The 25,125-nt window shown below is 35.3% G+C and overlaps 4 protein-coding genes across 4 annotated transcripts; all 4 read left to right on the top strand.

Annotated features, from left to right (window-relative positions):
* The first annotated feature begins 1,303 nt into the window (after positions 1–1,303).
* Positions 1,304–24,868, top strand: LOC118274604 (uncharacterized). The gene is made up of 2 exons (XM_035592219.2): positions 1,304–1,355; positions 21,192–24,868. The coding sequence occupies exon 2, from the start codon at positions 21,201–21,203 to the stop codon at positions 24,741–24,743; it is 3,543 nt and encodes a 1,180-aa protein (XP_035448112.2). The 5' UTR covers positions 1,304–1,355; positions 21,192–21,200; the 3' UTR covers positions 24,744–24,868.
* LOC118274608 (uncharacterized) lies at positions 2,616–20,914 on the top strand. The gene is made up of 2 exons (XM_035592224.2): positions 2,616–2,887; positions 14,424–20,914. Exon 2 carries the CDS (start codon positions 14,433–14,435, stop codon positions 17,808–17,810), a length of 3,378 nt encoding a protein of 1,125 aa, XP_035448117.2. The 5' UTR covers positions 2,616–2,887; positions 14,424–14,432; the 3' UTR covers positions 17,811–20,914.
* LOC126911214 (uncharacterized) lies at positions 6,939–10,337 on the top strand. Its single transcript, XM_050696921.1, has one exon. It carries the CDS (start codon positions 7,122–7,124, stop codon positions 9,927–9,929), a length of 2,808 nt encoding a protein of 935 aa, XP_050552878.1. The 5' UTR covers positions 6,939–7,121; the 3' UTR covers positions 9,930–10,337.
* Positions 10,187–13,846, top strand: LOC126911240 (uncharacterized). Its single transcript, XM_050697111.1, has 3 exons — positions 10,187–10,264; positions 10,344–10,639; positions 11,804–13,846. The coding sequence occupies exons 1-3, from the start codon at positions 10,187–10,189 to the stop codon at positions 13,746–13,748; spliced, it is 2,319 nt and encodes a 772-aa protein (XP_050553068.1). The 3' UTR covers positions 13,749–13,846.
* Positions 24,869–25,125: the final 257 nt, after the last annotated feature.

The following is a 25,125-nucleotide window of genomic DNA, read 5'->3' as shown; positions in this document are numbered from 1 at the left end:
AAGAATGACGCAGGCGAGTGTAACCACGGTACAGAGTTATAGAACATTTAGGACCAGCATTCGGCCTTTAGACGAGACTGGCCTACATTTTGACCTTTTACACCACACCCTGAACTATTGATGGTGATTGCCTGATTGGTGTAACCTTTGTACCTACTTATTAATCTGGTTAACGCGATCGTATTCAAGCAACGTTTCCCGAATGGTGAATCGAGATCTGTAATAGCCAAATTCTAAAAATGACGTAGGTACGAATAAATATTCCTCTACCATTAGTTTGATGCAATAATATTTGTCGATAGTCGTTAACGACGAAATTTTACAACGCCTCTACCGGTCACCGGTGGAACTAAAATTTGCCATACAAAAAATTACGTCGTCGCTAGCGACTATCGACAAAAACTCATATTGCTATTGCTTTAAACTCATGGTAGAGGTACTGGTCCGTTTTCTTTTAATTACATTATTAGACAATGGATTGTTCCCATACTCCTTAGTTTATAGAATAATTATCTACCTCATTGTTATTTACTAGTAGGTATCAATCAATAAGTTCTAAAGAATAATTTCACATTAGAACGCAAGTCTGTGAATATTATATGAAAAAAGTACAAGCTATCTTTTGTAGATAGAACACGCGTTGCTATGAGAATTTTAAACAATCAGTCAAAGTTTTCAAATCAGATACCTACTTAGTAGGTGCTTAGATATCCACGGGTGAGTTGCGTAGTAAGAACTAGGTACCTAGGTACTTTGACATCTTCTTCTTCTTAATATAAAAATCAATTGCTGTTCGTTAGTCCCTATAAAACTCGAGAATGGCTGGATCGATTTGGCTAATTTTGGTCTTGAATTATTTGTGGAAGTCAAACCTTCCCAGAGGTTTAAAGGTGATAACAAAATGTTTGATGCGGTACGAAGTTTGCCGGGTCAGCTAATTTGTCAATTTTTATTGTCTTATCTTCATAATCTTATCTTCCTTTGGCTTAAACAATCTTCAATGAAAATAAAATTATGTATGAATCATAATCAGTAAAATTACCTATCATTTGGTAATCACTTAGCAACTTCTTTATTACACAATATTTATTTTCCTTTTGGAAAAAATAGCTAAATAACTTAACAGTATCTATAGGGCCAACAAAACAAATGTGTATCATTGTAATCAATAATCTTGAAAAGGTTTTGTAATTTATTTCACGTTGCCTACACCAGGTATAGGCATACAATATCGGCATGACAGGCCTTTTTTACGGTAAATGAATCACATCGGATCGATAAATGTCTAAAAATAACATTCGTTCATCATTTGTTTAGTAGTTAGTTATGTACATAGAAACAAGCGAAGTCTGAAGGTATGTACCTAGCTACAAAACTAACTATGTTCCAGTCCGTCTCACGATATTTTTTCTTCTGAGTGATGTGATGGTAATCACACTTGTGTTTTTTAAGTCAAAAGCTGTTTTTTGTATCATTTTATGGTGTGGTGTTCCAACTTCAAATAGCCGGTCATTCGTAATACATTTTGTTGTCGAAAATTGAAACTTAGCAACTGTTACCTACTCGTAAATAAAGAGTAGTGTGTAACATAAAAACCGTCACTAACCGTTTAATAACCGTTGTTGAAATTGGTTGTATACTACTTTGATAGCTCCATTAAGGCAAATTATCTCTGCGTTGTTGTCGGTTTCTATTATTATTGCTCAGAGTCGTAGGATCCCGATAACTTACGACTAGGACACATAGTGGGGACGTAGTTATTCTATGTTTACCAAATAACCACGTCTAACATAGCTACCGTCATTGGTGCGATGCTCTGTCCAGTGTATTCCGAGCATTTTCCTCCAACACCACATTTCAAAGGCAACTTCACCTGGCAACGGTCAGCCTGCTGCCAGAGAATATGAGGGTGGTGACGAGCTTTCTTTTGGTCTTGCGAGATATGTTCCTGTCGGCTCAAACGCGGTTCAGCTGTGACATAGCGCTCTTTGCAATGCATCTTGTTATGTCCTGCTCACATGACCCATTGTTGGTTATGGTCGAATCTAGGTAGACAAACTCATTTACTGTATCCAGGTTTAGTGTGCCAGACATAGTGAGACTTGCTACGGTCTTGTAGCAAGCCTCGAGTGGTCTTGTCTTGAGTCGGTCTAAAACCAATCTATATGGAGCCCTAACTCCATACTGACCCGCTCCAGTCCCGCCAGCAACACCGATATCTCCTCCTAGCGGCAAAAAAAAATTGTTATTGATATGTCAAATTTATTCTAAGAAACACTGTATTTACTTAAAGAATTTCATGGCTTAAAAATAAATTATATTTGTGTTATGTTTGCATCATTTATATTTTCTATATTTATGACAGATGCCTGTATCACCATGCAAATGTAAGAGGTATAAAACACCTCATAATGACATAATACTGTATTTAATAATAAAAATAACGTTATCACAATCAATACTAAACAGATAAATAAAACGGTATAACGGTTAGGCTTCCTTGTTACTCGTTGTGTTAGAACTAGTTATCGTTGCGGTTATAAATTGAACTTCCCTAGTAACGAAAATAACAACATGAAACGTCAAATGAGTCTGACAATCCGGTTGAATGAGCAACGAGCATAGTCGAAATTTGTATTCTAACTGGAGGTGATAAAGTATAAAATTGAAAAACATGTGTAATGTTTGTGTTTATCAAAACATACCGGCCACCCAGCGACCCCCTGCCGCAGAATGAGTCACTAGATTGTGTTTTGTATTTGGGATTTCACCATTTTTTGTAATCTAGCTCGCACATAGTCGGCGGCTAGTCAGGCAGTACAGCTTTGTCTGTCCTATTGATAAGTTGAGTGTAATAATATTTACAGAGGAGCATAATCAAACACCGGTAAGTACATTAGCTTTATATTTTTTATTAGAAGTTACAGACATGGCACAGATGATAAACGATGGTGATATACGGAGTAAACAAAACCTTATTTCAATGTGTTATTGACTCAAGCCTTTCTGTTCATTTACATAATATAAGTAATACTACAAAGGCCTAGAGATCCATATAAATATTCATCATTTGGTACTCAATAGGTAGGTATTAATTGCTATTTATCATCAATGGTCATAACATTGAAATGTGTGATAAATTGATTTATGTTTTATTATTTTTAAATATAGTTATTCAACAATGTGTGATGAGCACAGTAATCAAATACCTACCTATGGAATATGGATGATGTGAAATAAACATATTACATCTTTCATTGAAGATAATATTGTGAAATTGTTATCAATAACTAGGCAACATAACATAAAGCTATTAATTTAAAGATTAAGATTAATATAAATATAAATATCTTTCAGTGTTTAGCAGTATTCTAAATATAAAGTAAATAGTAAATATTCCATATCATTTCCTTAGTGGAAAAATAAACAACTGCCTGCTAGAGAATACTATAGTAAATTTGAAAAACACCAAATTATTTCTAATAATTACTTTACCCAAACCTGGTTTCAAACCTAAACTTGTCAGCTCTCCGTCACCAGTTGCATAAGTTGTGTCATCTAGTGTAAAGTGCTGCATACTTCTAAATATAATTGAGTTACTTAATCATATTTAAATAGTTACTAAAGTTAATAAATATGACCAATATTTGGTGCCATACAATAATTTAAAAAAGAAACTGGTTCCTTAGTTTGACCTGTATATATGTTTGTGTGTGATTATCTCGCGTTTGGCTGAACCGATTTTGATGAGGTTTTCAGCATAGCATTTTTCAGACTTAGGAAAGGTTTTAGTGATATTACCAGACTTAGATGGTTCCATTTTTTATTTTAAGTTTTATTTTGTGATCTATAGCCTATAGGTAAAGCTTCACCAATTGAATTATTACTTTACTTAACCCAGGAATCATATCTCAGCCAGTCAGCTCCATTACATACATACTATTATGTACCAGTGACATAAGTTGTGTAATATTTAAAACTATTATGCTTGTGTTATTATAATTCACATTGAAAGCTTAGATGGAATAAGCTTTAAAATAACTTATTTGGTTAATAGATCCAATGACTTAATAATTGAAATAATAGTGTATAATGATTTTTTACATCAAATGTCATGCTAAAATATTATGCAATGAGTTACAATTTTTGTTGTGCAATGTTTATTTATTTGCTTTTACCTAGTTTTACTTACTACTTAGGACTGCTTTTGACTCTTTGGACTCTTTTTTTTAGTAAAAATGACCTCTACTGACCTCTAGTGGCCATACAATAGGCTCTCTATGACATGTAATTCACACCCACAACACAGGTGAATATACCACTTAGTACAGGGTCAAGTCTGGCTCTAGATTGCCAAGAGGACACCAGTGCCCTCTCTCACTCACTCCTTTATAGACCTTATTACCAATAGTTAGGGACTACTTTTGTATGAACAAGGGAATAAGACAGGTTTAACCTTTTCCAATCTGTCACACCTCTTCAATAGATTTTGAACTTTACTTTGGAAGTAATAAAGTTGAAAATGCACTTAAGAAATAAGATTCCAGTTGATTGATTTCAATTTGTGCAATGTAGATCTGTAGATGCGTTTTTCACTTTAGGAAATTTCTGACTTTTATATTTTTATTCAAAATTGATACAAATATTTCCATTACATTATATTTTATTTTATTATGTAGGTAATAAGGTGCATATTGATGTTGGCTTGATAAAAATTAGATTGCAAGTTCCTGGATTATAAAGATATGCAATTAGTCACCTAATATTTAGTAGTTATGTAACTGATTGTATTTTTTTAAACGTTGCCCCACAAACATGCAATTCCACATACACATGACACCCAGAACCGCAACAACAATTTGCGGAACACAACAAAGAGTTGCTCCGTGTGGGAATCGAACCCGCTACCAGGTGCGCAGTAGCCGGTTGCCCTGCCACCGCACCAACGGTATAGTCGAATAGCAAGTTACTACTGAGTAAAGGAAGTATACTTACTTAATTAAAGTTGGAGGTTTTTCGGTAAAACAAAAAACAACTTCACGGAGCATGAAATTGTGTCCGTTGTATGGACAATAGGCTCAACCCTGTGTTACATTACATGGGCTTCATAATAATTACTTTTTAGTGAAGTGAACTGTCCTAAAATCAGGCAGGTAACATTTTTTTTAAACGTTGAAACACACTAAGATTTTCTCCTGTATCGTAGGTGCGTTTATAAACTTACAATTTCACGTACACATGACACCAAGACCCGGAACTTGTGCATCACACAGACTTGTTTGTTCTGTGCGGGCGTCGAACCTGCGACACGTTTCGCGGCATCCGGTTGCCTAGCCACCGCGTCAAATGTGCCAGTCATATTTAATAATCAGCACCTCTGTTTACTTACCTAAATATATTTTTAATGAAAGTTACCAACATACACGTACTTACTGCATTCCGCTCAGCCTACCATAATTCATACCTTCATATTATGTAAAAAATTATCGTAATGAGTAATTACTTAGGTACGAGCTATTAATATTCATAAATATACCTAACGTGGAATTTTCCTTAAACTTATCAGTTTTAAAAACATTTATCAATATTGAATCATATTTTACCTGATAGATGTAATGATAATGCGATTTACTGGTAACAACAGACAACACAATCAAATAGATTAGATATACGGCGACCCTCAATTTAATAGATACCTACCTATAGTAGGTAGGTATTTTGCATTAAATTTAAGTGTCGGAGAGCCTTATTTCGGTACGAATGGGCCGGCTCGACCGGAGTGATACCACGGCCTCACAGAAAACCAACGTGAAACAATGTTCGTCGTCGTTGTCTTTCGTTGCGTGAGTGAGATTATCGGAGGCCCAATAACCCTTAAATTCCCAACCCCCAAAAGGCTGGCAACGCCAGTCTGGTAACTGAATAAGTGTTTCGAACCATTCAGCATCATTCGCATTTTCTCAATGCGTTTCGCCGGTTTGAATCTTCCCAGCGTCAAACTTAATCCAAATATCATAAAAACTACGCGTTTAAGAGTGTGTGAGTCACAAGTTCACAAATTGTGAATTAAGGTGGCTAATCTAAGAAACTACTGAACCTACTTACCTACTTTAAAAAATCTTCGCTCTTAAAAAGCTACCTACTTTAGTTATTATTGTTTGCTATGGGGTAAATATTTAATTACTTTCGTGAACAAATTTTGTTAAAGACACGAATTGAGTATTTAATAGATAATATAAGAATCAAATTAATCTAACTCAGTGCAGACCCACGAGCTTTCCTGTCATTCCAATCGGATGACTCGTGTAGTTTATACAATTAAGCTACTAAGCTCACTAACATTCTCTATAATTCTGTATAATTAAAAAAACACAAATATAAGAACACAAGATATTACAAAGGCTCGATCCTTTATTACTTACTAAAAGTTTCAGTCGAAAACGAACTAATATAATTTTCACGAAGCAAGCACGAACTTCAAGTTAGTTCAGAAATAATAAAAAAAATATCGTTTGCAGCTGACCATCATGTCGTCAATAACGCTAGAAGGAAACACAGTCGGCGAAAAACGCCGACACTTCAACAAACTCGTCGCGGACGCAGTCGCTAGCAAACATTATGAACTAACGCCGATTGGTGACACAGACAGCGACATAGACAACCTTCTGAAAATAGAAATCGCGTGTAAAGCCAGAAATGTAGACTACGTCATCGAAGTAATGAAATCCAAAGACATGCTGTATGCGGCGACAGCTATTAAAAAGTCCACGTGGCTAATCACCGACCCGCAGTACGCACACATCATCAACCCTGAGTACCTACACACACAACTAAAACCTTACATGACCACCAAAGCATTTAACAAACTCATGCTTCACGTCAGACTCAATCTGAAAGATGAAAGTCGAGTCGAAGCCTTTTATAAATATCTTAAAGGTACTCACAGCGATTATAAATGGCTGCAGAACTGTAGTTTGTCTTTCGTTTTTGATTCCTTAACATTTGGTTACATAACAAATGATTTGGTTTTGATACGTCTGTACAAAAAATCTACTGTCAGAGATACCAATTCCGAATTTCTCAAATACTGCCGTGAGCACCATACGCGGTTATTGTTGTATATGTTAAAACCATGTACTAAAGATGTTATGAAAATAATAGAAGAGCAAACTTACCCTTATTATGAAAAAATGGGAAGACGAAAATCAGAGTTTCTAATGAAAACACACCCGCAGAGAGTTTTAGATGATTTCGAAAAGTATAAAAACACGATTGACCTGTCGGTAGTAGCAAAATATATGAACAAAAAAGATATAAAAGCGTTTCTATATAAATATTCAAACACATTAGATATTTATAAAGATTACAATTTATTGACCCATTTCATAAAAAATATGGAACAGAATGAAAGAGTAGAGTTAGTACAGAAATGTTTTATTAATCAAACTGAAATGCTATTTAATAAAAAAGATATGAAGTGGATCAATAGTTTGGTACGCACTTATGAGTGGTACGAGTTAATTCCGTATGACTTAGCATTTCTTGAAATTAAAAATCTTATACTCAAAGAGAACTCTCCGTCAGAACAATGTGACATGCTATCAGTCTTAATAACTAGTGCAAAAACGAATACAAAACATATTAAATCATTCCTCACGTTCTTAATGGAAATACACATGAATATTCCCTTCAAATACAAGATTGAATTTGTAAATAATCTACTTACAAACGTGTCTACTCACGAGTTGGATGAGGCAACTTGGAACCTTTTGGATCAAATATTTCACAGTATGGATGTATACATTGACACGGAGAACGATGTACAACTGTGTCTGGAATCTATAATTGTGCGTAAAGTTTTGAATGATGAAGCTGTGCCAGAAGTCATCGAGCAAAAGTGCTCTTTCGGTTCCTTTAAAAATATTGTATTATCTTTGAATGAGGAACAAAAAAATAAATTATTTATTTATGCTCTCAATTCCTTGGTGTCAAAAGTAAATACTGAAAACATTGTAAATAAATCTGATTTTGACGGAATTTTGGACAAGTTACAACGTGTTCTCATTTTACTAAATGATTGGAATAAACAATTATCTGATTACCCATTTATTTACGAAACAATAAAAACCCTAATTAAAACAAAAGGAGAAAACGAGTGGACCACAGACCTATCATGCTTATACAAAGTGAACAAATCGTGGCGCAAGTACATGTTTGAGGAGTCGCTGTCGCTCTCTCTGTGCGAGGAAACGTGCCTGAACGCTCTGAAGCACAAGCCACAGCTGCTGACGCGTCACGACAAACAAATACACACGTTGCGGACTGACGACGCGGTCTCACTGCGGCGTGTGCTCGCGAAGCTGCGCGTCTACTGGCCGGACTCACTCGCCCGACACTGGACAGAAGCTTACATGCAAAGTTTAAACGAACTGACAGGACATAAAGCTATCGTGGAAGGCCTTTTCATGCTATTATCACAAAGCCAAGTCATAGATTTGGCAAGGAAATATGTTAATGACAATTTTAAAATTAATTGTAACCTCACTGACCAAACTGAATTCAGTATTCGGAAAAACATAGCAAAACAATTGCACGTAGCCAGACCACTAGTTCCTTTGGATACAGTATATTGGTACACTAAAGGAGAATACGCAAAGTATGCAGTTCAGTCGCACAGTGCTATTTTATCAAATTTAGGTGAAGTTGACAGTCGCGAGTATTTACTAAAACTTCGTAATGTACCGGTGGTTTTACTCAAATTCGTACTAAATCAAGCTTTCGCGAAATTAAAAATAAGTGAAGTTAAAAATGTATTTTCGAATATATGGAAGTCTGCTAAGGATCCTACTTCCAGATCCGTTATTTACGAATATATTTTCAATCGTATTTCATATTTTTTCAATGAAAAATTCCAAGATGATGAGTATCTATGGGAAATATTAAACATTTGTCTAGATGACTTAAGTGTAGAAGGAGAAAGTACAAATATTTATGAAAAATTAATGGACATCGATAAAGTTCCTTACAGTAAACAAGCTCTGTATTACATGAAGAGTTACCGCTACCTTGCCTCGTTGCCCGATGAGCTTGGTTGTGCAAAATATGTAAATGAGTTATTTAACTGCGCAAATAAAATAATCGGTGAATTAGACAACGACTTTATCGTTAATATAGTATTGTCTTCTATAAAAATACAATTCGGTTCGAGTATGTTTTGTGATTCGCTTGCAATGTTCGTACTATATTGTGATAGTGAAGAGAATCAACTTCAGAGATATAAGAAAATTGAACCAGCAATCGAGGAAACGTTTAAAAATTGGAAAACTTTAGCTTCATACAGACAGAATTTCATATTATTTTTAGATGCTCTGGCGCATTTTTTAGTTACAGATTATAGCAAAAAAATACCAATTCCTGTTAAACTGTTTACTGAGTTACAAAATAAAATGCAAAATTGTTTATCAGTGTTAGAAAACTATGAAATGCATACAAGCTGGAAGCTTCTTATAGAGTACATCAAATTGTTAAGTGAGTTATGTGTTAGACAAAAAGATAATCGTCCATATAACTATTGGAAAGTGGCTTCATTCGGTCCAATCCTATTAGAATATTTAAAAGAAGACGTTGACAAGTACAGTCCGATGATACACAACATGTTTGCTACCGCCCTAGACAAAATGTTTAAAATGTTATGGCTACGTGACTACATAATAGTAGATCATTTGAGACTCATGTTAAATGAAGATTTTGATCCCGCATATCTCGTCGTTTCTAAAATTATGCCCCAATATACATCCCACAAAACAAAATACTTACAAACACAAATACTCAAAAAGTTTAAATCAAATCTATCTAAATCAGTACAGGTGCAATTTTACAATGAATTGTTGAAATATCCAGAAGTGCATAAACTTTTCATGTCAATTTAATTTGAATCTGTTAATATATGTTACTATAAAAACCCGTATACGAGTTAATATTAGGTTATCCCTGAAAATCTTAGGATTTACTTTAAGGATCGATAAAAATGTAAGATTATTTTCGGGCTTTTGTCATAAGAATTTAGTATAAGCGTGAAATCGCCACTGACAGCTGGTAAATATTAGTTTTGGGAATAAAATAATGAGTAATTCTTAATAATTTATGTCGGTCAAAACCTTACTTATTTTTATGTTGGCGGGGACGAATGCCGTCCGGCCTCTATCATATTTGTAGTCCCTTAGTCAGCAATTATGCCATCCGCGAGAAGAGCATGTACCATCAGGTGACTCGTTTGCTCGTTTGCCTCCTATTCCATAAAAAGAGCAAATAAACAATTATAACAAAAAATGTTACGTTTGCAGCTAACCATCATGCCGTCATTGACGCTAGAAGGAAACACACTCGGCGAGAAGCGCCGACACTTCAACAAACTCGTCGCAGACGCAGTCGCTAGCAAACATTATGAACTAACGCCGATTGGTGACACAGACAGCGACATAGACAACCTTCTGAAAATAGAAATCGCGTGTAAAGCCAGAAATGTAGACTACGTCATCGAAGTAATGAAATCCAAAGACATGCTGTATGCGGCGACAGCTATTAAAAAGTCCACGTGGCTAATCACCGACCCGCAGTACGCACACATCATCAACCCTGAGTACCTACACACACAACTAAAACCTTACATGACCACCAAAGCATTTAACAAACTCATGCTTCACGTCAGACTCAATCTGAAAGATGAAAGTCGAGTCGAAGCCTTTTATGAACACTTAAAACGAACGAGAAACGCCGATAAATGGCTGGAGAACTGTTCCATAACTTTCATTGAAAATGCCATAAGCTTTTGCGTATCTGTACGGCTTTTCAGGCGTTTGATTAAAAAGTCTGCTCATTTTCTTACATTCGACACGTTAATTGACGGCCGCAGAGCACAACGACAAGCTGCATATCTGTTCATGTTAAAATCGCGAACCGCAGACGTATTAAATATTTTGGAAGACACGTCAAGAAAATTATTTATTGTTGAAATGGGGAAAAAAAGAACGGAATTTCTTATGAAAACATGTCCTCAAAGGGTTTTAGATAATATCGAAATGTACCGCTGCACGATCGATATGTCGGTAGTAGCGAGGTATATAAACAAAAACGAAATAAAACAATTTCTTTGCGAAAAAGGACCTAATTTGGGATATTATCGAGAGTATAAAATATTGGCCGACTTCATAAAAAACATGCGGGAAAAAGAAAGAGTGGAGTTTGTACAGAAATCTTTTATTGATAGAACTGAGATGTTAGTTGATAAAAATGAACTGAGCTTTATTGATACTTCTATTCACGCTTATCAATGGTATGAATTATTGCCATTTGATATTGCATTTCCCAAAATTAATAACCTCATGCGTAAAGAAAACACACCGTCTGAACGATGTGCCATGCTTTCAATTTTGATAAGTAGTGCAAAAAACAATAAAATACATATTAAATCGTTGCTCACGTTTATAATTGAAAAACACATGAATATTCCCTTGAAATACAAGATTAAATTTGTAAATAATCTACTTTCAAACGTGTCAACCCACGAGTTGGATGAGGCAACTTGGAACCTTTTGGATCAAATATTTCACAGTATGGATGTATACACTGACACGGAGAACGATGTACAACTGTGTCTGGAATCTATAATTGTGCGTAAAGTTTTAAACGATGAAGCTGTGCCAGAAGTCGTCGAGCAAAAGTGTACTTTTAATTCTTATAAAAATGTTATCAAAACTTTAAATGAAGAGCAAAAATGTAAATTATTTAATTATATCCTAAATAGCACGATGGCGAAAATAAAGCGCACAGGGTTTGATAATGAACCTGCTTTTAGTGAAACTTTACACGTGGTAGAGAAGATGCTTATTTTGTTAAAAGATTTTAATAAAACACTCGCTGATTACCCATCCATAATCGAACAAATCCAAGAACTAATTAAAACAAAAGAAGAGAACAAATGGACCATAGACATGTCATGCTTATACAATGTGAACAAATCGTGGCGCAAGTACATGTTTGAGGAGTCGCTGTCGCTCTCTCTGTCCGAGGAAACGTGCCTGAACGCTCTGAAGCACAAGCCACAGCTGCTGACGCGTCACGACAAACAAATACACACGTTGCGGACTGACGACGCGGTCTCACTGCGGCGTGTGCTCGCGAAGCTGCGCGTCTACTGGCCGGACTCACTCGCCCGACACTGGATAGAAGCTTATATGCAAAGTTTAAATCAATCAACAGGACATGCCGCTATAATCAAAGGTCTTTTCGTGCTTTTGTCCCAAAGCCAAGTCATAGAGTTGGCAAAAAAATATGTCCCAGAATATTATAAAATAAATTGGGGTCGTACTGACCACGCCGAAATTTATATTCGAATAAATATCGCAAAATATCTACACCTAGCCAGACCACTCGTTCCTTTGGATACAGTACTATGGTATGCTAATGGTGACTACGTACAATACGCAATTCACTCGCATATTGATATTTGGTCAACTCTAAGTGAAGTAGACAGTCTGGAGAATTTACCAAAACTTTACAATGCACCAGTTACTCTATTAAAATTCGTACTTAAGCAAGCATTTTTAAAATTAAAAATAAGTGACGTCATAAACGTTTTTTGGAAAATTTGGAAATCTACTAAGATTTCAGCAATCAAATCAATTATTTTTGATCATACTTCTCATGAAATACAAAACTATTATGACAATGAAACAGTTCAAAACGAATTGTGGAAGTTACTTAACATGTTTTTAGATGACTTAAGTTCAGAGGGTGAAAATACAGACATTTGTAAACAATTAACTAATTTTGATGTAATTCCCTATGAAAAACGACCAGAATATTACACGAAGGTTTGTCCATACCTAACATCGTTACCCGATAGTGAACAATATTTAAATGAATTGTTGTACTTCACATTTCGTCATATAGAATTGTTGGATGAAGACATAGTTTTTAATTTATTATCACCCGTAGAAACCAAATTTTTTTCTTCCAGTACTTGGATGATTGATTGTTTTGTTAATTTTTTATTATATGGAAAAAGTGAGGATAATCAGCTTGAAAGATTTAAAAAGGTAGAACCAGCATTTGATAAAGTGTTTCAGAATTGGTATATCTTAAGTTCATGTAAGGAAAACTTTAATACTTTCTTACATACTTCTACTCGTCATTTCGCAACAGATTATGGTAAAGTAATACCAATACCTGCAAAACTGTTTGCAAAAATAGAATCTAAAATGGCCAATGGCTTGTCAGTGTTAGAAAACTATAAATTGCTAACTAGCTGGAAGCTTATAACAGCTTATGTTAGAACATTAAAAGATAATGAACAATGTGTTGAAGAAGCAAATGATAGTCATTATACTGATTGGGATATCTCTCTCTTATTTGGTCCAATAATCTTACAATATTTAAAAGAGGACACTAGCAAGTATGGTCCAATGATACACAATATGTTTGCGTCTGCTCTGGAACAAATGTTTCAAATGTTATTCATACGTGATCATGTAATAACGATGACTTTGAAACACATGTTGAGTGACGATGATTTCATTCCTGCATATTTAGTTGTATCTAAGATTATGCCTAAAAATGCGTGTGAAGAGACAAAACATGCACGATCAGAAATATGTCAAAAATTTAAATCGAACGGTTCGATATCAGTACAGGCCCAATTTAACTACGATTTTCGTGAGTACGTGGAAGATGAAGAGCATGATAACTAATTGTTGCGTTAAATAAGCACTAAAATAAAAATATATAACTTCTTTATAACCAAATGATGAATTGTATAATTCTTTTTATATTGAATAGTCCATTAATAGAGGAAGACTATAATAAAACACTACTGTTAATAGCAACGGATGAAACGCCGCAGGAGTACCTAGTAAATTATCTGTGGCAAGCTATTAAAACATAATTTCACATCTGATTCATTGGTTTGCAAAACTCCAACTTATTTGCCAATATCGAATTGTAACGATACTTTTCTAGGGAACAATCAATATAAACTTCATTTCCACTAATCTTATTATAGTAACTGTATTGTGTAACAGAATACTCTGCAACTTTGTTGATCTAGCAATATATTCTTGGGTTAAGTAAAGTATTATTGGTTAATTTGGTTTTAGAAATTTTAGATTCCATGTCATTAATACACTAAATATGAACGAATGCCGTAATTATGTGAATATTTACGAGTAATGAGTCGAGTGATGAAACTCGGGCCTCGTTGGTCATACATAACACAATTGGTGAAATGTAGAGCTTTATACATATTTAACAAAAATAGCCAAAATTACACATCATAATATAATATTAGTACATTTCTGTTAAACACTTTAAGGTAAAAAGACGTGATGTTATTTGTATATGTATAAGATAAAACATTACATTTACAGCTGACCATCATGTCGCCGCTAACGATAGAAGGGGACACACTCGGCGAGAAGCGCCGACACTTCAACAAACTCGTCGCAGACGCAGTCGCTAGCGAACATTATGAACTAACGCCGATTGGTGACACAGACAGCGACATAGACAACCTTCTGAAAATAGAAATCGCGTGTAAAGCCAGAAATGTAGACTACGTCATCGAAGTAATGAAATCCAAAGACATGCTGTATGCGGCGACAGCTATTAAAAAGTCCACGTGGCTAATCACCGACCCGCAGTACGCACACATCATCAACCCTGAGTACCTACACACACAACTAAAACCTTACATGACCACCAAAGCATTTAAAAAACTCATACTTCACGTCAGACTCAATCTGAAAGATGAAAGTAGAGTCGAAGCCTTTTATGATTACTTTACCGAATATAGTACTAAAGAAAAGTGGCTGCAGAACTGTTCAGCGCCTTTTATTGAAAACGCTATAAAAGATTACGTAACATTACGGCAATTCAAACGTCTATGCAAAAAGTCTAATCACTTTCTCACATGTACATCGTATGTGGACGGTAAAAGAGAAAAACGAGGGGCTGTATATTTAACGATGTTAAAATCTCGCACTACAGATATATTAAACATTATAGAGGACCAAAATTCAAAACTGTTTATAACTGAAATGGGTAAGAAAAGAACAAAGTTCCTTATGAAAACATGCCAACAAAGGGTTTTGCAAAATATCGAAATGTACCGTTGTACGATCGACATGTCGGCCGTAGCAAGATATATGAACAAAAATGAAATAAAACCGTTTCTTCAGAAAAATGCAAGCGATTTGGCATTCTCTCAGAATCACAACATTTTGTTCGACTTTATTAGAAACATGCCGGAAGAAGAAAGAGTAGACTTCATTCAAAAATCTTTTATCAATAGAACTGAAATGTTGTTTGATAAAAATGAAATGAGTTTCATTGATCCAATTCGTGCTTATCAATGGTATGAGTTTTTCCCTTTTGACATTGCATTTCCCAAAATAAGTAACTTTATACAAAATGAAAGCTCGCCATCTGAACGATGTGCTATGCTTTCAACTTTGATAAGCAGTGCAAAAACCGACCCAAAATACATTACATCGTTGCTAACGTTTGTAGCTCAAAAACACATGAATATTCCTTTCAAATTCAAGATTGAATTTGTAAATAATCTACTTACAAACGTGTCTACTCACGAGTTGGATGAGGCAACTTGGAACCTTTTGGATCAAATATTTCACAGTATGGATGTATACACTGACACGGAGAACGATGTACAACTGTGTCTGGAATCTATAATTGTGCGTAAAGTTTTGAATGATGAAGCTGTGCCAGAAGTCGTCGAGCAAAAGTGTACTTTTAATTCTTATAAAAATGTTATCAAAACTTTAAATGAAGAACAAAAAAGTAAATTATTTAATTATATACTAAATTGCATGATGGCGAAAACAAAACGCACAGGGTTTGCTGATGAACCTGCTTTTAGTGAAACTTTACACGTGGTAGAGAAGATGCTTATATTGTTAAAAGACTTTAATAAAACACTCACTGATTACCCATTCATCATCGAAAAAATCCAAGAACTAATTAAAACAAAAGAAGAGAACGAATGGACCACAGACATGTCATGCTTATACAATGTGAACAAATCGTGGCGCAAGTACATGTTTGAGGAGTCGCTGTCGCTCTCTCTGTGCGAGGAAACGTGCCTGAACGCTCTGAAGCACAAGCCACAGCTGCTGACGCGTCACGACAAACAAATACACACGTTGCGGACTGACGACGCGGTCTCACTGCGGCGTGTGCTCGCGAAGCTGCGCGTCTACTGGCCGGACTCACTCGCCCCACACTGGACGGAAGCTTACATGCAAAGCTTAAATCAACCAACAGGACATGCTGCTATCATCAAAGGTCTTTTCGTGCTTTTGCCCCAAAGCCAAGTCATAGAGTTGGCAAGAAAATATGTCCCAGAAAACTTCAAAATAAATTGGGGTCCCACTGACCACACAGAAATTAACATTCGAATAAATATCGCGAAACGTCTCCACCTTGCCAGGCCACTCATTCCATTGGACTGTATACTGTGGTATACTGAAGGTGACTACGCACAGTATGCTACCCAATCGCATATTGCTATTTGGTTCACTCAGAGTGAAGTCGACTGCCGAGAGAATTTGCCAAAACTTTACAATGCGCCATGTTTATTAAAATTCTTACTAAATCAGGTATTTTTGAAATTAAAAACTAATGAAGTCGTTGATGTTTTTTGGAATATCTGGAAATCTACTGAGAATTCAGTAATCAAGTCAATTATTTTTAAACGTACCAAGTATGAAATGCAGAAGGCTTATGACAATGAAACAGTTCAAAACGAGTTGTGGAAGTTACTAAACAAGTTTATAGACGACTTAAGTATCGAGGATGGGAGTACAAATCTTTATAAAGAATTAATTGATTTTGATGTTCTTCCCTATGAAAAACAACCAGAATATTACATGAAAATTGTCCGTTACCTAGCATCGCTACCCGATAGTCAGAAGTATATAGGTGAAGTCTTATACTTCGCACCTCGACAAATGGAATCGTTAGATGAAGACTTCGTTTTCAGTTTATTACTTTCCCCTGTAGAAAACATATTTTATTCTACAAATAATTCTGTTCTAGATTGTTTTACTCATTTCTTATTATATGGTAAAAGCGACGAAAATCAGCTTGAAAGATTAAAAAAAGTGGAACCAGCATTTGACAAAGCGTTTCAGAATTGGTCTAATGAAAATTCATGTAAAGAAAATTTTAAAAGATTTTTAATGCTCGCTACGCTTCTATTTAATGAAGGAAATTGGTATGGTAAAACAATGCTAATACCGGACAAATTGTATGCAGAAATAGGATGTAAAATGGAAAATAATTTGTCAGTGTTAGAAAACTATAAAATGCTTACCAGCTGGAAGCTTATTACAGCTTATATCAAAATATACAAATCATATAAGCAATCTGATCAAAAAGAAAACGCAGACTCCGATCTAGATCTTTCGCTTTTATTTGGTCCAGTAATATTACAATATTTAAAGGAGGACACAGACAAGTATGGTCCCATGATACACGATATGTTTGGGGCCGCTTTAAGCAAAATGTTTAAAAGGTTATTCTTACGTGATAATTTAATAACGGAGATCTTGAAATACATGTTGAGTGTCGATGATTTCGTTCCTGCATATTTAGTTGCATCTAAGATTATGCCTAAAAATTTACGTGAAGAAATAAAACAAACTCAATCAGAAATATATCAGAAACTTAAATCGATTGAATCGATGTCAGTACAGGTACAATTTAACAACGACTTTTGTAATTACGTGAAAGATTGACACACAGGTCCGCAAAGCTTGTTAATCCATTATCAATTGACGCATGTACTTCTATGATAGATTATACAGGGTGTATTTTTAAAAACGAGACGCATTCAAGGAGGTGACTCGGCTACCGATTCTGAGTCCAAATCAATAAAAAAAATGGGATTTTTTTTTTTATTTTTTTGGTAAAATTCGCAAATCCGTAAGTGAGAACTACGCCTATCACATTTCGAACGTTATGTAACTAGCTTAAAACGCGGCATTACACGCACACAAACTCAAACACGTATTTGACATTATTACCAATTCCCTAAAATTCCAATAAGAAACGCGAACGCACCACAAGCTCCGCCCCCTAGCACCCTCACCCTGTGGCGCGCACGCACACGCATTCAGTTTATGTTTTGGCACTGCCGGTGGCAGTCGCTTGCGAAATTTCTTATGCATGACCTTGAACTTCCGTCTTATTAATTATCAAAGTTTAGTGTTTATCATGATAACAGACACTTAGTCTAGGTAGTTTACTTTCCCGCCACCGGTAGAAAAATTATCCGTCGAGTTATTCAAATGTTCGTCTTAACCAGAAAATACCTACACAGGCATGACAATTACGTATGCTGACTATTACCCAGTGACTGTAAGAAGTTTAGTGCTTGAAACACATTCAAAATAAGTGTCTTAGTGTTACAATAGTCAATCAGTGACGTAGTGCATACCTATGTTACTGTGCATAGGTAGATTACGAAGACGAACAAAATCTCCGGACTCCGAGTGACACAGGTAGATATTTATGTAATTTATTTACTTGTACATTCCGTCCCTAAGGATACCCACTGGCCCATTACTAAGTTTGAAATTGTTTATTAGTTACACCAATAGGAAACGCATTTAGTATGTACTTATTACGAATCAGCTGATCAGCTGGTAACTATCGTAGGTATGTATGCGGAATATCAATGCATAAATAGGAAAGACAAATCCGCCCCTAAGGCTACCCACTGACCGACAATTTTATAATCCACCGATTTAAAACACGAATAAACATTTGGACACTTACCTACTCGTACAATGCGTATTTTGATATTAACTTTCAAATTACATTAGTAGTTTTGGCTCTCTAAATATCAATTTTTACATAACTACTGAATTCACATAACTACGTCTCACCCAGACCCGATACAACAAATTGTGGATTAGGTACTTATACAGAGTTGTTCCATGCTGGAATCGAACCCGCGACTCGTTATGGTATCGGTTGTTGCCCGCCACTGCGCTATTCTGATTAAATAGCTAGACCGCTAGCAGAAACTAGTTTATTTTAGATCGGATTAAGAATGCATCAATAGGATCGATGAATTTAAAGAAATTGTTCCAACACACAAAATGAAACAAACAGCTGAGCGATATTCAGCAGGATTGCAATAAGACGTAATAAGTAAATCATTACTTAACTAGTACCTACGATGAATCAGCTGATAACTACCGCAGGAACATACATGAAATGATAATAAGTAGGTAAGTAGTATACTAATTGTTAGAAATTAGTTAGGCAATAACAAACTAACAATAAAGTAGGTGATAAGTACGTAGTACGTACGTAGGTTATGCGGATGAAACCATTTTTAGATTTAAAACTTTGAACTGAATGTATCTAGGTAGACAGAATACGTTAGTAAACTACTTATCTAACATCACGCCCGCAAACAGCTGAGCGCTTGGACTACCTACTTACCTATGTGTGTTTATTATCCCGATCTTACGATTCTAAGTTTGAAATTGGTTGTTTTACGTATTCAGCAGGATGCCAATAAAATTTAATTAATACATCATAATTTATTACCTATTATGAATCAACTGATAAATACTGTACCTATGGCGCAGAATAATAAGTAAACTTATAGTCAGTTACTAATTAATGGTTAATAGTAACGACTTAATTCAAATAGGAAACAAAATTTTACATCATTCGATTTAAAACACGAATAAAACTTTGGGTTGAATTTACCTACGTACAATGTGTTTGTTGATATTAGTTAGTAGGTAGTGGTACCTAAGATTATGCTCGCAAACAGCTGAGCGTTTGGATTAGATCCCTACCTACCTTTTCGTAGCGATGTGTTTTCATAATTCAGACCTTAAATAACTAAGTTTTAAATTATTAGTATCCAACAGGATTGCAATAAAACGTAATAAGTAAATCATTAGGTACGTAGTGTTATGAATCAGCTGATACCTACGTTTTCTTTGAAGATACGAGTACTACTTTTTTATTGATTGTTTCTGCACTCTAAGATTATTGAAAATGTGTTAACAATCAAATCATTAATAAATGTTGGTGATTATTTTTCTTTTCGCTTTCTAACTGCCTACTCGCGCGGCGTCTCGCGTAGCCCCGCCCACTGACCTTCGACGCTGTCTTGTTACGCTGTGTGCGTGACATGTTGGGCGATTCTGAAATATTCAGAATCGCCGGTGACGAATAATTCTGAAAGACGGCCAATCTTAAATAATTTATTATAGCTGTGTTTTTAACTATTGGCCAGAAACCTTATTTTAAATTGAACATTTTTTACTTCCGTAACATGCTCCCGAGTTCTGTCATGGTTTCAAATCTGCACCCTGTATATACGGGGAAGCTAGTATACTCGTATGGAATCCAGAACACAACTTTTAATGACATATTTAAGTTTATTTGTAATTAATGTTTGTGCGCGTCTTTATAATTTATTCTCTTTCTTTTGTATTTTTTTTTTATTTGTATCCTACTCTATTGGTAAGGCCTAGTTGTCGATAAACACACTATTTTAATATTTTTCGTTACGTACTGGCTTTTATAATGTATGTATAATATAATTTAATTATAACACTACGAATGATAATGTATACCTATACTTGTTTACATTTGGTTTCTATTGATTTACAAAAGGTTTTCGACACAATCTATCCGCACCTACTAGTAGATAAATTAGAAAAATGTGTAAAAGAAGATACATTTTAGGTCTCTCGTTATTCCTTCGTTATATCTATGATTAATTATGTGATCTAAATGTAATATTAATATACCTAATCTTAGTTTAAAGAAGTGTTACTTTAGAAAAATAAATAATTGAATATTATTATGTCTGTTTATTTCATTTCATGGGACCCTTACATACTATAATTGGGCACCCTAAGGAATCCATAACAAAACATATATCACAAAAATAGTTGTGATTTTTTTACGTGGGGATCCCATATAATAAAAGTAATGTAATAAATATACGAACAGTGGTTTTATATTATATATCACATTTTTTCCCGAATTTGAGAACTTAAACTAAGGAATCGCATACTCACCACAACAAAACCAACAAAAAACAAGTTGAAAAATTCTAACACAAAACATTACGTTTCCAGTTCATCATCATGCCGGAACTGACGCTAGAGGAAGACACACTCGGCGAGAAGTGCCGACACTTCAACAAACTCGTCGCAGACGCAGTCGCTAGCAAACATTATGAACTAACGCCGATTGGTGACACAGACAGCGACATAGACAACCTTCTGAAAATAGAAATCGCGTGTAAAGCCAGAAATGTAGACTACGTCATCGAAGTAATGAAATCCAAAGACATGCTGTATGCGGCGACAGCTATTAAAAAGTCCACGTGGCTAATCACCGACCCGCAGTACGCACACATCATCAACCCTGAGTACCTACACACACAACTAAAACCTTACATGACCACCAAAGCATTTAACAAACTCATGCTTCACGTCAGACTCAATCTGAAAGATGAAAGTCGAGTCGAAGCCTTTTATGAACACTTCAAAGATACAGATAGCGGCTGTAAATGGCTGCAGAACTGTTCCATACCTTTCATTGAAAATGTCTTAAAAAACAAAGGCCTCATACCAGTGTGGCTTTTTAAACGGTTATGCGTGAGATCTGCACGATTCCTGTCATTATATGCGCATGTAGAACCGCATGAAGGCGATGCTGAACAAGCCAGTAAATATTACACATATATTGCATTTATGTTAAAGTCACATACTGAAGATGTGCTTAAAATGCTAGAAGACCAGAGGCATGAACATTTACCCAAGTTAAGTAAAAAGAAAACTGAAATCCTAATGAAAAAATATCGTCAAAAAGTTTTAGCTAATTTCGATAGGTACATTGGATCTCTTGACTTGGCCGTGTTCACAAAATATTTACAGAAAAATGAAATTAAGACATATCTTTATAAAGCAATGAAACACCTGGGTGAGGAGGATATTTGCAAGCTTGACACATGGAAGCATTTTCTAAACAACATGCCAAAAGAAGATAAAAGTAAATTTATTAAAAATACTTTAATAGATCAAATTGAAATGGACTCGTTACTTAATGGCCAACAGCAATATGAAGTTAACAATAAGATTAAAAATCATCAATGGTACGAATTTGTCCCATTTGATGAGGCGTTTTCTGATTTTAAAAACAAAATGTCTCAGAAAACCAAGCCGTCAGAACGTTGGGGCTTGTTATCAACTTTGATATTATGTGCTAAAACCAATATAGAAAACATTAAGAAATTGGTTAAATATGTTGCGGAAAACCACATTAATGAACCTTTTAAATTCAAAAAAGAGTTTGTTAATACTCTGCTATCAAATGTGTCTATCCATGAGTTCGATGTTGAACACTGGAATTACTTGGACCAACTGTTTCACAGTATGGAAGTGTACGTCGAATCAAAAAAAAGAAAGATGCAATTGTCTCTGCAAGCTGTTATTTTGTACAATGTATTGCACAATAAACCAGTACCGGAAATAGTAGAACAAAAAAATGCATCTCATGATTTCACAAACCTGCATAAAACCTTAAACGAAGAACAAAAAAGCAAATTATTCACCTACATCTTGGACACCTTATGGGTAAAGATTAAAACCGAAGATATTGAAAATCAATCTGATTTTGACGACACTTTACACAAGATAGAGAATGTGCTTATTTTGTTAAAAGATTTTAATAAAACACTCACTGATTACCCATTCGTGATTGAAAAAATCCGAGAACTAATTAAGATAAAAGAAGAGAACGAATGGACCACAGACATGTCATGCTTATACAATGTGAACAAATCGTGGCGCAAGTACATGTTTGAGGAGTCGCTGTCGCTCTCTCTGTGCGAGGAAACGTGCCTGAACGCTCTGAAGCACAAGCCACAGCTGCTGACGCGTCACGACAAACAAATACACACGTTGCGGACTGACGACGCGGTCTCACTGCGGCGTGTGCTCGCGAAGCTGCGCGTCTACTGGCCGGACTCACTCGCCCGACACTGGACGGAAGCTTACATGCAAAGTTTAAATGAAGCTACAGGACATAAAGCTGTAATTGAAGGTTTATTCGTCCTTATGTCCGAAAGCCAAATCAAAGAATTTTCAAGTAAATATGTTCCAAATAATTACAAAATAAATTGGGGCCTTACAGACCACACTGAAGTTAACATTCGGAAAAATATCGCAAAATATTTGCACATAGCCAGGCCCCTCGTACCACTGGATGTAGTGTTGTGGTACGCTAAGGAAGATTATTTACAGTTTACGGTGCCGTCCCTGAATGCTATATTATCCAATCTGAGTGAAACTGAGAGTCGAAAATATTTGCCACAATTCTTGGATGCACCTGTTTCATTACTAAAATTCGGACTTCTTCTAGTGTTTTTAAAATTTGAAGCTAGTGATCTTATCAACATATTCACAAATGTCTGGAACACCACAAAGAATCCTTCGTTGAAGTCTGTTATTTTTAAACATACTTATAGAAAAATTCGCGATGAAAAAAATATTTCTGTTGTTAAAGAGCTTTGGAACTTACTAAATACAATTTTGGATGAGTTAAGTTTTGAACAAAAAATAAATATTTATAAAAAATTTAATAACATTGAAACTGTTCCCATCAGTATACAAGCTAATATGTTCATGAAAAGTTATGAATTTTTTACTTCACTACCTGATACACATGACAATGAGTCATTTATTTACAAATTATTCCAATGTGCGCCAAAAGTAATGGGATCACTTGATGAAGATTTCGTCGCAGAAAAGTTACTATCACCAGCAGGCTCAAAATTCTGTACAAACAACAGTGTGTATATTGACTCATTTGCATGTTACGTCTTATTTGGAGATAGCGAAGAAGACCAAGTTCTGAGATTTAAAAAAGTTTTGCATCCAGCAATGGAAGAAGTTTTTAAGTGTTGGAAACAAGATTTTTATGGAACTTTTTACGTTCAAAAGCAATTAAACCAGTTGTTGAATTCCTTGGCCTGGTATTTCAGAGTATATTTTACTTTAAATAAGGTGCACATACCCACGCAACTGTTTGCAGAAATTGAAACAACATTAGAACAAGGACTTCCAGCTATAAAAAGCTATGTAGTTTACACGAGTTGGAAACTTGTGACGGAGTACATTAAATGTCTGAAAGAACATAGCAGCGTGTCTGATGCCTTTAAGATGAGCAATTTTTCTTTTTCACATCTTACTCAACGCGAAGCATCTTATTCCGAGCAACAATACATGTCACAAGAAGCGGAAAGTATTTGGAAAGATATTCATCGCAAATTGTCACCCACATTTGGACCAAAGGTCGTGAACTTTTTGAAAGAAGACTATGAACGCTACAGCCCTACTATATTCAATCTATTCACGGATGCTTTCGAAAGAATGTTTGAAATCTTGGGTTTCTATAATAGTGACTTTGTTCTAGAAACCGTAAAATATATGTTAGATGACCAAGATTTTATTCCTATTTATTTAGTTGTGTCTAAAACCATTGCTAAATATTGTGATCCATATTATAATAAACCGTATGATAAATCTATGATGACAGAAATACGTGAAAAACTCAGAGCAAATCCGTCCGAGTTAGTGAAGGTACATTATTGTAATGATTTTAGGGATAGACTAGACAAATAGTCTTATCATCTTATTGAGAGGATTGAAATTATATTTTACAATAGTAGTAGGTAATAATAACCTGTTTTACATGCCTGTTTGTTACCTATCCAATTACATTTTTATTAAAGTGTTTGAACAAGTTATTTTTTGTATTATTTGGAGTAGGTACATACATAACTTCACGCCTGTCTCCCACGAGGGTAAGAGCGGCGCCGGAGCGGTGTCGCTGCGTCGACTTACATAGAAATATCTGTGGCATGTCTCACGATGCGCTCCGGCGCCGCACTGGACTTGCAACCACCAAGACGACCCGGGGAGGGCTAAATGCATTGCGACGTCGAAGCAGCACCGCTTAATTGTTTTGCGTCACAAGGAAAGTTTCATTAATAGACTGTTCAAA

The sequence above is a fragment of the Spodoptera frugiperda genome, chromosome 11 (genome assembly GCF_023101765.2).
Source record: "Spodoptera frugiperda isolate SF20-4 chromosome 11, AGI-APGP_CSIRO_Sfru_2.0, whole genome shotgun sequence".
In the NCBI taxonomy this organism is placed as follows: Eukaryota; Metazoa; Arthropoda; class Insecta; order Lepidoptera; family Noctuidae; genus Spodoptera; species Spodoptera frugiperda.
The sequence above is the reverse complement of the archived record's forward strand: the minus strand, read 5'-3'. Positions and strand labels throughout refer to the sequence as shown.